This window comes from Micromys minutus, assembly GCF_963924665.1.
Source record: "Micromys minutus genome assembly, chromosome: 6".
Taxonomy (NCBI): domain Eukaryota; kingdom Metazoa; phylum Chordata; class Mammalia; order Rodentia; family Muridae; genus Micromys; species Micromys minutus.
The window spans coordinates 37,063,219-37,077,643 of NC_137975.1; the positions used below are offsets into that span (position 1 = coordinate 37,063,219).

A 14,425-nucleotide genomic window follows, 5' to 3' on the forward strand; every position below is an offset into this window, starting at 1 on the left:
TGGATCAGACAGGGCAGGGCGGGGGGTGCGCTTTCTGTGTGCACTCAGCAGAGATCTCTCTGCTCCCTGGCTGCCTAGATCTACTACTCACCAGTTTTTCAACCTTTAAGAGCTGCCGGTATTTTAGATTCTTAATCATGCCATATCTGATAGTAGTCATTGACCCACTTGCTGGCTTCAAAACTTTTCTTTTTTGTTATTGTTTAATTTATTTAACTTCATTTATGAGTATACTATCACTGTCTTTACACACATCAGTTCTTATTACAGATGAATGTGAGCCACCCTGTGGTTGCTGGGAATTGAACTCAGGGCCTCTCGAAGAGCTGTAACAGCTCTTGACCACTGAGAAATTTCTCCAGCCTGCTTCAAAACTTTCAAACTCTGCTATTAGTTTGAAATAAGCAACTGGACTCTGATATGATCTAAGTAATAAACTTTCAGCTTTGATTAATGTATATTGTTTATCTCTCATCGAATTTTCATGTTTACCATTGTTTCCATTTATAAATATTTTTCCAGTATCTTCTAGGAATTCAATCATGCATTCTGTCTATTTTCTCCCTGAGAGCTATAATATAAGATCACCTCTGACTCCTGTTCATCTGTCAGCACACATTTTTTTCTTAAAAGAAGAAAAAAATGCATTAATTGAGTTCAACTGTTAAAGAATTCATTAAAGTACAGAGAATAAAATATAATATCACCAAGGATAGCCAAGAAATACTTTCTTGCATCACATAGTCAAAAAAGAGTAAGTTTTTTCCCCATAAACTATATTCAGTAGGGCCATCACTGTTACAAGCTATGGAAAGAATGCAAAAGATACTATTATCACTGGTGTTCCCATGATCTCCTGAGAGAGAATATGAAAATCTTGGTGAATTCAATTGTCTCCTGTAACTTAAAAACTCTTAGCAACTCTGTAATTTAAAGTCCACTGTGCAGGTGAAGATGTAACACATTCTGCTTAGGTATTTTCTTAGACATTGAAGAGACATAAACAGAAAAGTTACTCTTATTTAACTAAATTATTGAAACATTATATTTTAATATAAATGTGTATGACTTCTTTCAGAGAAGTGTAAAACCATTATAAAAATATACTTTATTTTAGATAGCTACAAAATACTTAGGATCTGCTTTGGGTTTGCACTATTGATTTACTCCTAATACTGTGGTTGATAAAATGGCAAATGTACCAGATATTATTTATCTAAACAATATGTTAGTATTTTGTTGATTTGATATAAGCTCTATTACCAAGTGTGTTAGTTTATTTTAATAGACATAAAGAGGTTTATAGACACCTCTAGTTCTACCAGAGGCAGCCTGTAGAATCTGAAAATTTAATTTAGATATACATCATTCAAATACTCATTGGGAATGTTTGTGGCTAATAGTTTATAAATGTAAAAAAACTAAACAAATAAAAACCTAACTTATAGTTGGAATTGTGGTGCAATATGTAGCTCAAGAAAATAGGAACATTTTCTGCCTAGTGGGAATATGACTACCAAGGGTATAGAAGCCATTGCCTTAGAGGGTGATGAGATTTACAATTACAGTAAGTGACAGTGAAGAAATAGATTGAAATCAAAATGTCACCTTGAAACCTAGAATATAAGAATGTCAATTTTTGATTGTCCGTTTGTTTTGGCATTGTTGCTGTTTGTTTTGTCTTTCATTTCTTTGTTTCATTCTTTGGGTTTTTCTGCATCTTATTAAATATTTTATGTATTTACATTTCAAATATTATTGTTTTTACTTGTTCCTCCATCTTCTGCTTCCATCCACCCTCCCCCTGATCCAATGAGGATGCTCCCCTCCCACACATCCACTCCCACCTCACCACCCAAACATTCTCCTACACATGGGAAACAAGCCTCCTGAGGATCAAGGTCTTCTCCTATTGATGCTAGACAATGCCATCCTCTGCTACATTTGGGTTGGAGCCATGGGTCCCTCCATGTGAACTGTTTAGTTAGTGCTTTGAGCTCTAGGGTATCTGGTTGATTGATATTGTTGTTCTTCCTATTGGGTTGCAAACCCCTTAATCTCTTTCAGTCCGTTCTGTAACTCCCCATTTGGGTCCTTATGCTCAGTCTGATGGTTTGCTGTGAGCATTCTCATCTGTATCAATAAGTCTCTGGCAGAGCCTTTGAGGAAATATCCATATCAGTCTCCTGTCAGCATGCACTTCTTGTCATCAGGAATAGTGACTGAGTTTGGTGGCTTTATATGAGATGAATCTACATGTGGTCCAGTTTCTGGATGGCTTTCCCTTCAGTCTCTGCTTCACACTTTGTCCCTGTATTTCCTCCTGTGAGTATTTTGTACCCTTTTCTAAGAACTAAAACAGAAAATAATTAATGTATAAAAATCAGCCAAATAAGAATGCAGTTGCTGAGGTAAAAATATGGTATAGTAAGTACTGTGTTCTTTTTAAGAAATGATGGCTTGCCTTATCAGCTTTCTATGTAGAATATTTTGTTTTACAGGGGATTGAAAAAAATTCACTTCAAAGTATTCTGTTACAGTTGATAGCAGAGAAGGTGACATTGAAGAAGTTAGATTCAGAAACAGAAATCAGAAACTGTCACTCTTTTTCATTAAAAGCAACGGTTTCTGTGCTGTTGTGTTTATAGTGACAAGAAAATTTAATTCTACTACTTTTGGCTAACTTATCCAACAGATATGCATGTTCATGTGCATATTTATATATCATTAAGCATAACTTATTTTACTTATTTCTTAAATATAAAATTTCACAAAACCTGTAGAAAATCCAATAATCTTATATTATGAGAGTTTTAACAAGTCTATCATATCTATAAACTAGAAATCATGAAAGCATTTTCCTTCCTCAATCTTATATACCAATAGCTTTATTTTTTAACAGAATCAGTATTGATTTGGAACTATTTACATGAATTTTTAAATGAATGAAATAATTTTTCTGGATATAAGCTGATAATATGGTATTACCACTCTAGAAGCAGTCCAGTGTTAAAACATTTTGGAAACATTTTGAAAATATATTCCATAGCAGTTCCTAAGACATTACTCTGAACATTAGAAATTATAAAGTGTGCTGGCCAGTGTTTTCCATGCCTGTCCATACAGGCAGAGTTGTATGAATGCTTGCTGGTCCCTCAAAAGTACTAAAGATATGCAAAACACAAAAAGGTATAAATCTTAAAAATATATCAGCTTAAAAAAAAACTTTCCTAAAAATTGAATTGTGAGACCAAAGCTTAAATGAATCATGCCTAGTAAATATCCTAATAAAAGTTACAGTTAAGGTCATTTGAAAAACAAATTATTGTTCTGATTAGAGATTAACACTGTGCCTACTTAGGGAATGCTAACATATTGTAAAATTGTTGCCTATCCTAACCCCTTTGCCTCCACTGAGTTCATTATGCAATGCATTCCCTCTATATCATCCTTTGTTTCCTGTGAATTGGTTTCATTAGTAGACTGAAACTGACTATAAATTCTACCAGCCCAGATGCTCATTAGCATTTTTCTCTGTTATATCTGTTGTTATCTTTTATCATTGAAAACCATGCTGTAGAAGAAGCACAAATAGCCAGTGAGTATTTTAAACTTGCTCCACATACAGAACCATTCGGGAAATTAAAAACTGGAAGTACTTTGAGATTACATCTAAAAGATGAAAATGAATGCTGCTGTGGATGTGAGAAAGAGGAATGCTTACAAACCCACCGTGTAGGAAGTATGGAAGTCAGTGTAGGTGTTTGTTTGTTTTTCATTGTTAGAAATGACTAAGTATACAGCACAGATATACCTTCCCTGATCCATACTCTCCCTCCATAGGACTCCACCAGCTTTGTTTATTGATGCATGGTTATTCATACTAGCTAAGAAATAAAGCCACCCTGAAGGTCCATCAATAGGTGGATAAACAAGGAAACTATATAACAGCACCATGGAAGTTTACTCATGTTTAATGAAAAAAAATGAAGTTTCCTAGAAAACAGACAGATATAGAAAATGCCTTACTACCTGAGGAGACTCGGGCTCAGGACTCAGACATCACATGTTCTCTTTCATACACAGATTGTTAGATTTCAGTGGATACATGTATGAGACTGGTTTTGAGTATGTTGCAATCTATGAAACTAGGTGACTTTAAATGGGAATGAAGAAGTAGGAGGAAGGGTGAGGGAATATGATGCTTGTGACACAGAATCAGGATGGGGTACACTAGAAGCCGACATGTAAAAGAAAGTAAGTGAAATGAGTTAGATGATAGAAAAGCAAAATAAACAATTTTTAAATGTCACAACAAAGCTTAAAATATGTTATGTGTTACTTAAAAAAAAAAAGACGACTCTTAGAAACCAGGCATGGCATTATTGTCTCATAATTCCATCATCAGAAGGCTAAGGCAGGAGGACCACAATTTTAGGACCAGACTGCACTGTGTACTGAGTGCGAGGCCAATTTTAGTTATCCCACTTCAAAACAAACAAAACAAGAATGTTATTACCCATCCTACAATGAGCATGATAGTGTGGGTATTCAAAAAAAGAGTCACCTTGCTCCAAATAGTAATAATGTCAAGATAATAAATACTACCTTCAGTCTTCTACTTTTTTGATTAATGTAAAATTTCTTTTGTATCTGATTCGAAATTTTAAAACAATTTAGGGAGGTTTTTGGTAATAGGTATTAGAAATTTTTTGGATGAGGTAGTGAGTATGACTGTATTATTTTATAAAGCAAGTACATATCTGTCCTTTTCTTTTTGAACTTAAATCTTTATCACAGTCAAACTGTTGTGACCCATATTGGCTTGATGATATACCTGACACTGGAAGAAAGTTGAGTTTAAATACATCAGGTCTTGCTAGTGTGCCTCTTCAGGTCTTGCTAGTGTGCCTCAAGGTGCCATCACGCTAAGGTCAGTATTGTGTGTTGTCACATACAGGATGTGGAAGGCCATGTATCCAAATCCTAGAATAAGCTAGTCAAAGGCAGGAATATTAACTTATGTTAACTGGTGAATAAGTCTGCCAATGTGAATCCACCATACTCCTGTGCAGGTCTCACTGAATGTCAGCATGATTAATAATAATAATAATAATAATAATAATAATAATAATAATAATAATAATAATAATTATAATAATAAAGTTTTTCAATGGCTGGCACTGCAGAGGGAAAATGGTTTCACAGAAATTTACATCAGTCAGGAAAGGCAATAATAGAAAACTGATAAATGGATCCAATTACGCTACTCATCACAGGCCTTAATACAATTCCTTTGAAAACAGTTGCCTGAAACTCTTTAAAAATCATTTTCACTAGTCCATGGTAAACTGGAAGAATTTTGAAAAATTAAAGGATGCACACTGAACAAAGTAATATTCTGACATTAGTCACAAACTTTCCATTAAATTTACCCACTTTAAATGATCAGTACGAATTGAACAACTATGTAGTTGATGCACACTTAATATATATATATATATATATATATATATATAAATATATATATATATATATATATATATAAACTTATTTTGTGAGTAGTTTTATATAATAATGAATTTTACTTTCAAATTTACCTAAAATAGAGAAAAGTATGGCTTGTTTTTCTTGAGATTTCATTATATCTTCAGTAGATGGGAGTTTTGCTTGTGTACTTGTGTACACCATGTGCACACAGTATTGTAGGGGTTATAAGGGGAAATCTGGTCCTATGGCATCATAGATCCTTATGGGAATTCATGTTAGTATTGATAGTTAAACCTAGTGGAAAAGCAGACATTGCTTTCAACTACAGGACCACGCTCTAGTCTCTGACTAGTTAATATGTATTTACCACTTTAACTGCAAATAATTTCTTATTTTCTACATAGTGTTGTAATTAAAATAAAATATTTTTGTTATTCTTACTTTTCCACTTTGTCCTATCTGTCTATCTATGTAATTTTTATTTATGTATTAGTCCCCAAGTTTCCTTCAAAATTCATCTTTTAAATCTATAAATATTATTTTTAAATAATAACAAATGAGAGAAAAATATTTTGATAACATTTTCAAGAAATCCTTTGAGTCATTTCTAGGTAAGATACTTGTCAAAAATTGAAGATGTTCTATTGCATTGTAAAGTAAGGCATATCATTAATTAGTCACTGTTTTAGCTGAGATGAAAGGTTTACTCACACTTGCTGTCATAGATTGAAACATCTGTATGTTCTGTGCACAACAGGTGTTCAATACGTGTTGTGGGCAACTGTCAATGGTGGTTCCTAATGACTTCATAATGAAGTAATTATTCATGTGCCATGTTAAAACTACTTCGCAGAGATCATGCACTGATATTTTTCAGCAGACACACACTATTGCAAACATTCCAGTGAGATAAGTGAATTCTGCCTTATAACCTCAGTGAAATTTCCTGATTCGTAGCCTTTATGGATACTAAGACAAGAAAGAGTACATTTAGAAATCCATGCCTGTGGCATGACAAGGGCTTACTGGAAGTGTCAAAGTCAAAGCTGACAATGAAGTGAATGATTAGTTTGCAGTGTAGGGGCATCTGTTCTGTGAATATCCAAGGGATGCTCTTCAATGTCTGTGCATCATTTTTTTCCTAAAGGTGGGAAACCTCTTAAGAAAGACATATGGAAGCAAATTTCACAGTACTGTCAAACTAAAACTTTCATCTATTATTCATACTCTCTGATTTGAATCATAGCTAATGCAAATATGGTATAAAGTTTCCTCCCATTATGTTTGTCATATTGTATAGATTGTTCATTTTTTTAGTCTTTCTTCCTTTTCAGGTAAAAATCTATACACTGAATACCCTAATGATGTGATAATTTAGTAGCTGGGCTTCAGTGATAAAAATACTCTCTAAATATTTTTTCAAATAATTTTATTAATTATTTGAGGTGGGTGTTCATAAAGTATATTTTGATTACTTTCTCTATACTTTTCCCAGATACATTTCAACATAACTGCTTGCTCAATCCTGTGTCCTTTTTCCATGTTTCTCTTTTTCAACTCAGGGAGTCCAGTTTTTTTTTTTTTTCTTTTTTCTCTTACCCAGTTATTTTTGAATATGGTGTCTACATTGGAATGTAGGAATGACTAAGTGCCACATCATCAAAAATTATAAAAGACTACTGCCATTTCCTTTCCTGGTAGTTGTTGAATGCTGATAGCTCTTCAGCAGAGATTTTGCCAGTCTTGAGCTTATGCATATTTTATTCATTCTCTCTTCATCTCTGTGATATCTTCTATGCCGCTTCATTTGTTGTGACTGGAATGTGCAGTGTTTGAACTGACTCTGCTTTATCCCCATTCCTGTCTTCCATGAAGATCCTGAGACTTGAAAAAACAATTTTAACACGTACTTGGAGCATGCCCAAATCACTTATTCTCTAGTTGTTCTGCAAATGTTTGCCTCCTTGTTCTCATCCACTTGAAGAACCTTCTCTCATGAGAGCTAAGATTTACTGCAGATTTATAAAGAATCAGTCTAATACCCTATCTGTTAAGCAGGATAACAAGAGGAGGTTATCCTGTAGAAACTATGAGCTATCCATCTGTCATTCTTGTTTATTTTTACAGCACCAGATAACAATTCTTTCTCCTATAGCAGGCCTTATACTATGAGAGCATGATTGTTTGCTTCTTTAATATATATTATTTTTTATATTTACTTTTATTTAATTTTGTTATTTATTTAAAAAATGGAGTAAGTGTACATGTTGGAGGAAACCTATTTATTGGAATATTTATATTTCTGGGAAACTGGTATGCCTCTCCTTACTCCATAATATCTATTGTGGATTTCTACCCCACTTCTTGTTTGTATGTTTTTGCATAAATGACACACAGACACTGTAATTTAGTAAAAAGTTGATAGTGCTGAGCTAGAAAGAGTCTGAGCTACAGCACATAGCCCTTTAACCCATAATCCTGTCAACCATAAGAATCCATGCCAGTGCTTGTCACCTGCCAATCTGCAATCTGTCAGGCTGCTTTTCCACTGTCTGTCTGTACTCAGGATGCATGGGAAGAATATAGAAAACACACGGGAATTAAAATTTCGGTCCAAACTGTTATTCTTCTGTAAATTATCTCCATATTCTTTCATGAGACTGCTATTTTAAGAAGACCAAAACAAATGATCTTAAAACTCCCCAAATTTCATGTTTTAGCAGATTGTTAGCCACAAGAATTAAGCTATTTGCATTTTTACTTTTAAATATGCCCAATGTGTTTTGGTTGGAGGGAAAATACCCGTTTCATAATTAAAATGGGATTTTTTTTTTAATGTTTTTCAGATGAATTTAAGTTCTTTATGAAAAGACTTCCCATGAATTATTTCCTCAATACTTCAACTATAATGCATTTGTGGACAATGGATTCTAATTTTCAGCGCCGCTACGAGCAACTGGAGAACAGCATGAAACAGCTCTTCCTGAAGGCACATAGAATTGTACACAAGCTCTTTAGCCTTAGCAAACGGTGCCACAAGCAGCCTCTCATCAGCCTGCCAAGACAGAGGTAAGAGTGGGGCAGCGTGACCACTGTGCTTCTGTTCTTAGAGCTGAGGTCTACTTGTTCTTGGGAGCAGGTCTGCTACCACCGACTTCTTCTTTTCCCGATAGACAATTTAAAAAGTGTAGATCCTCTTGCAGTTGTATTCGAAGAAGGAATTCAGCGGGAAACACACTGGTACATCCTTTGTTTTGTTTTTCTGTTACTGTAATTAAGAAATCATTATACTTTATCTTTTATGGTGGTCAGTTAAGAGCCCTGATTTAGGAAATACAATAAAAGACAAAACTCGCACAGTTCAACTGGGAGCATGTGAAGTGGGCAAAAAAAAAAAAAAAAAAAAAAAAAAAAAAAAAAAAAAAAAAAAAAACAGGAATTTCTGCATATCTAACTTTCCAATAAAACAATTAAAGGCTTATTTTATAATTACAAAAATTTGAAAATTCATAATCCATAAGTTTAAATGCAGAGATTTCTAATGTATCATGCAGAAAGTGAAATACTTAAATATTTGTGTCAGAACTTACTTTAAAAAATATTATTTAAAAGTTTTGAAAACAGTCTGAAGAAGTTTTGGAGTAAAAGTCATGCAGTTAAATATGGTAAGCCTTGTAAAGCATACATAAAGACATACATCATAAAAATCTACATTTTTAGCAGTATATCCAGAATGAAAATTTTGAATTGATGCTTAAGTTGAGAGGAGGAGAAGTCTATAGTCATAAATGTCTTATACTATTACAAACAAATGAGCCTGCAGACTAAACCTCTGTGAAAGAATTGATTTAATGTTCAAACTCATGGTACTTTTGTGTTATTCTCCCAATGGAAAAAATATCTTCCATCTGAATTGAAGATTATTTTCATTTATATAAAATATGTGTGAATGAACATTTACTATGTATAATCTCCATCTGTTTATATGATATATATTCCAACAGATTTATAGGTTCTAAAATTTGCCCCCATAGATATGCCCATTCTTAAGTTTTATATAAAGATAAATTTATAAAAGTTTACATATACATACATACATATATATACATGCATATATATACATACATGTATATACATACATATATATACATACATATATATACATACGTATATATACATACATATATATACATATATATATGTATATATATATATATCCAATTTTCTATTCATTTGTCATTTGGTGAACATTTTTGTTTTTTACTAAACTTTTTATTGATGCATACATAACTTGCTTTGTATATGTTTTGTTATTGTGAATGTGTGTTTTCAGTTTTCCTGGGGATATGCTAGAGCAGGAAATTGCTGAGTTACCAAGTACTTATATTTTTAACATTATTCAGGAGATGCCCAAACTCTGTATCCATGTTGCTACACAATATTTATTTTAATTTTCACTTCTTAAATCATATTCTGAAACTTCATACTATAGCAATAGGTGCTCATTTCTACTCTTTGATTATCAGATCTTGTGTGTATAAACTGGAAGGAGTGTGTGTGACTCTCTGTGAGATCATGTGATCATGTGCAAGTACTCATGACTGATAGTGTTAAGGATCTTTATTTTCTTATTATTTGTAAGTGTATATTAACACAATGAAGTATTCACACCTCAATAATTTTACTCTTTTATGTTTTTCTGAATTTCTTTCCTTGATCAGCTCTATGAATTAATTGAATGTTTATATTTCAGTTTTTGATTTCTTGCATTTTTAATACTATTTATTGTAGTATTTCTTAATATAATTATATCTTGTTCCATTTCTTTTTTCTTTACTTACTTTTTTGTTTATTTATTGTGGTTCCTCTTTTTAAATTGCTTGCTGTAAGGAGAAAATATAATATTAGAGATTTTTTACTTTTAATACAGGCTTTCTTGTTAATAACTTTACTTGTGATTGTTCATATCAATTTTATGTGGCTTCCAAATATAAAAAAATTAATATGTCTGTATAACATCTGTTAATATGTGCTGATAATTAATTTTGGCCAAGAAAATTATGTTATTTGATTATAATTAATTTTAACATTTATGCTTATGGGGGCAGTTTTAAATAAGCTTAAATTTAATATTTCATTCCAAATAAGAAATCCAACAAATTTAAAGGATTAGGAGACAAACTGCTAAGTAAGATTACAGGAAAATTGATTTTAAAATTATTTTTAAGATAATCAATTGAAAACACAAATTTACTTTGTTCCAGTTATTTCCTTTAGACAGAAGCAATTCTGGGTAAAATATCTAAGGGAAGAATGGGTGGCCCCATCCTCCAACTGGAGCCTTGACTATCCTCTGGATGTGGTCTCCATAGTTTCTACATCACCTTTTTTTGGTCATTTTAGCTAATCTTATCTCTGTTGGATGCTGGGAGCCTCTTGCTTTCTTGGCATCTGCAACTTTCTGGTGGCTATCCCAGGTTTCTCATCCCCCATTGCTACACACCTCTGCTCAATTTCCTGACCCTCTGGGTATCATCCCCATCTCATCCCATTGGAAGAACATCATTATTAACCAACCGGAGCTCCCAGAGCTCCCAGGGACTAAACCACCAAACAAAGAGCACACATGGAAAGAAAGATGGCTCCAGCTGCATATGTAGCAGGAGCTGGCCTTATCTGGCATCAGTGGGATGAAAGACCCTTGGTCCTGTGAAGCTTTGTTGCACAAGTGTATGGGGAATGCCCGGGTAGTGAGGTGGATGTGGGTGGGTTGGTGGAGGGGCACCCTCATAAAATCAGGGGGAGTTAAATTGAGATAGGGGGTTTCCAGAGGAGAAATCAGAAAAGTGAATAATATTTGACACATGATTAAATAAAGTATCCAATAACAATAACAGAAATAAAAGTTATTTGCTTATATGTGAAAAAAAAAGAAAGTGTGTACGTGCACACACACACACACACATTTGGAACATGAGGAATATTTGAGCGAGTGGGTTGGCAGTAATCAGTATGAACACATCAATAATCTAATTATGTTTTCATAGTAAATGACCATGCATGTATCGCAATCTGTATTAGAAATCAAAGTAAGTTTAAGTGAAAGTAACACATAAGTTGAAAATATGAATATGCTTCACAGGTGCAAAATATTTAAGAAAAATATTAAAAACTGAAAATTGTATATTTACAAAGCAAATAGGACAGGATAAATATGTGTGACTTGAAACAGAGATTAGCATAACATGGATAAAATTTTCTGAAACTTCTAAAATAAAGTATCAGGGCCATATCATGTGTGTGTGCGTGCATGTGTGTGTGTGTGTGTGTGTGTGTCTGTCTGTGTGTGTGTGTGTGTGTGTGTGTGTGTGTGTGTGTGTATGAATTACATTTTCATAAGCATAGTGGTACTTCTCCAAAATAGGCAGAAAACAAAGACATTTTGAGGGTTGAAATACTGTTTTAAATTTGTATTTTTTATCAATAGCTTCTAACTCTCAAAAGGAAGTCTTATTTCTCATACTCTTCGCCTCTATATTACAGTGGAAAATATAAAATGCCAATAAGAAAAAAAGTTCCCCAGTGCAATAGTAGTATATTAAATGAGGAATATATTAAATTCAAAGTTTTTAAATTTATTTTTTACTTACTTTATATCCTACGCATTGCCCCCCTTCCACTCACCCACTTCCACAATCCTTCCTTTCCTTTTCCTCTGAGTGAGTGGAGCTCCCCTGGGTATCCCTACACCTTGGCACTTCACATATCTGCAAGGCCAGGTGTTTCCTTTCCTACTGAAAACAGAGAGGGCAGCCCAGCTAAAACATATAGATTTGGGGATATCACACATTCCAGTTTCTTGGGACTCACATGAAGGCCATATCTTATATTTATATATGCAGGAAGACCTAGGTCTAATCCTTGTATGGTCTTTGGTTGTTCATTCTGAAAGCCCCAAGTTGCTGGGTTAGTTGAATCTGTTGGTAGATATGAGGAATTGCTATCTACTTCAGGGCCTGCAGTCTGTTATTTTGTTCTTCCCTCTGCTGTTTGGCTGTGGGTGTCTATGTCTGTCTGAGTCAGCTGCTGGATGGAATCTCTCATCAGAAAACATCCCCCTGTCTGTAAGCATAGCAGATTAACCTTATTTGTGTAAGGGATTGGTGCTTGCCCATGGGCTGGGTCTTAAATTGGGCAGGCTATTGACCGTGTCTGGCTATTTTGTCAGTGTCTTTTCCATACAACTTGCAGGTATTTCTTGTAGATAGATAAAAGTGGAGTTGAACTTTTTCAGGTGGATTGGTGTCTCTATCTCTCCACTGAGGTTCCTACCTGGTTACAGAGGTGGTTTTTTTAAGGTTTCAGATCCCAATGTTGTTAGCAACAGCTAAGGCCATACTCATACTTAATGAGATCTTTTAAAGTGAAAGTGAGTTTGTTATACACTATATAGCTACTGTGTGCTCATGTATGTTTACAAAAATTTTCAACTAGCTACTCACAGAAATGCCCCCCAAAATAGGTATCAAATGTAATTATCCACACATAGCTCTGATTTGATATCCCAATACAGAATTTAATTATTTTAAAAAGTCATTCAACTTTCTTCTTTCTGTCTCTAACCTCCTGAATAGTTTGCTTTCTATTGCTCTGACTAAATCCACATGGAAAGGAAGGAATATATTTACTTACATTTTTAGGATGCAATTCATCATAGAAGGAGGTCAGGCCAGGAACTTAGAAAAAATCTGGAGGCATGATTGTGGGTGAATAAATCGCCTAAGCAAAATTAAACATAAAGAATTTACCTTGTCTTGAATTGGAGAGAATAATATAAGTCTGAGAATACTGAAATAAATTACATATGATACTGTGGCTAAGGAGGCTATTTGTGTTCACGGGAATGTTTTAAATCGATTGTTCTGATTATTATGTCTGTACTGCTTTAGTATAGCGACACTCTGCTATTCTCAGAAACTAATGAGTAGCACACTTGCATTTTTAGTTGAATATATATGCATTGATACATAAATAAGTAATAGTTATACACATATCTGTGTCTATTGAATTATAGTAAAGTTTAAAATGGAGAGATACTTAGGTATGTTTACTGAAACATTGAGATGAGCAATAATAAGAACATTATCTTTGTGAAGCACACTACTTTGGGTGATTTTTTCCACATTAGAGCAATGATTTCCTCGCAGTACCTGAATTCTCATGGCTTTTATATATGCAAGCATTCTAAATTGTACTTGTAGCTAGCTACAGACATCTGGCAGCAACAAATATTATAATACTATTTGTACATAATTTGAAATAATATTATTAGAGTAACACCAAAAATCAATACCTAGTAATGAAATTATAAAAAAATTAAATTATATCATTAGCTTTATATGTCAAGTGAACAAAATATTTTATCCATTACTAACTTTGAATTGATTTTATACTAATACGAAGAAAACCATGAATGTGTCATTAGTAAAATGTAGGCTATCTTAGCTATAAAAATTTCCAGAAAAATGGACATGATAGTATAATAAAGCAAGTTAGTTTGGACATATAAAATTTTTTTCCAACTGGAGAGAGCATATACTAGCAATTTGACAGCACAGTTGAAAGCTTTAGAACAAAAAAGCAGATATACCCAAGAGGAGTAGACTGCAAGAAATAATCAAACTCAGAACAGAAATTGACCAAATAGAAACAAAAAGAACCATTCAAAGAATGAAAAACCAAGAGCTGGTTCTGTGAGAAAATTAACAATATTGAAAAACCCTTAGCCAGATTAACTAGAATGGAAAAAGAGAGTATCCAAATTAACAAAATCAGAAAGGAAACTGGAGACATAACAACTGAAACTGAGGAAATTCAAGAAATCAACAGATCCTACAACAAAAGCCTATACTCAATAAAGGTGGAAAATCTGGAG

General features: G+C 33.5%; 1 protein-coding gene across 3 annotated transcripts in view; it reads left to right on the forward strand.

Annotated features, from left to right (window-relative positions):
• The window catches only part of BRINP3 (BMP/retinoic acid inducible neural specific 3), a gene marked incomplete at both ends in the record, with an annotated part of 389,121 nt that overhangs the window by 304,803 nt on the left and 69,893 nt on the right, over positions 1-14,425 (forward strand). For all 3 annotated transcript variants that reach the window (XM_080918308.1, XM_080918309.1, XM_080918310.1), the window contains one exon: positions 8,337-8,559. In XM_080918308.1, the coding sequence (XP_080774434.1) occupies positions 8,337-8,559 (223 nt within the window). The remainder of the gene's footprint in view (positions 1-8,336; positions 8,560-14,425) is intronic.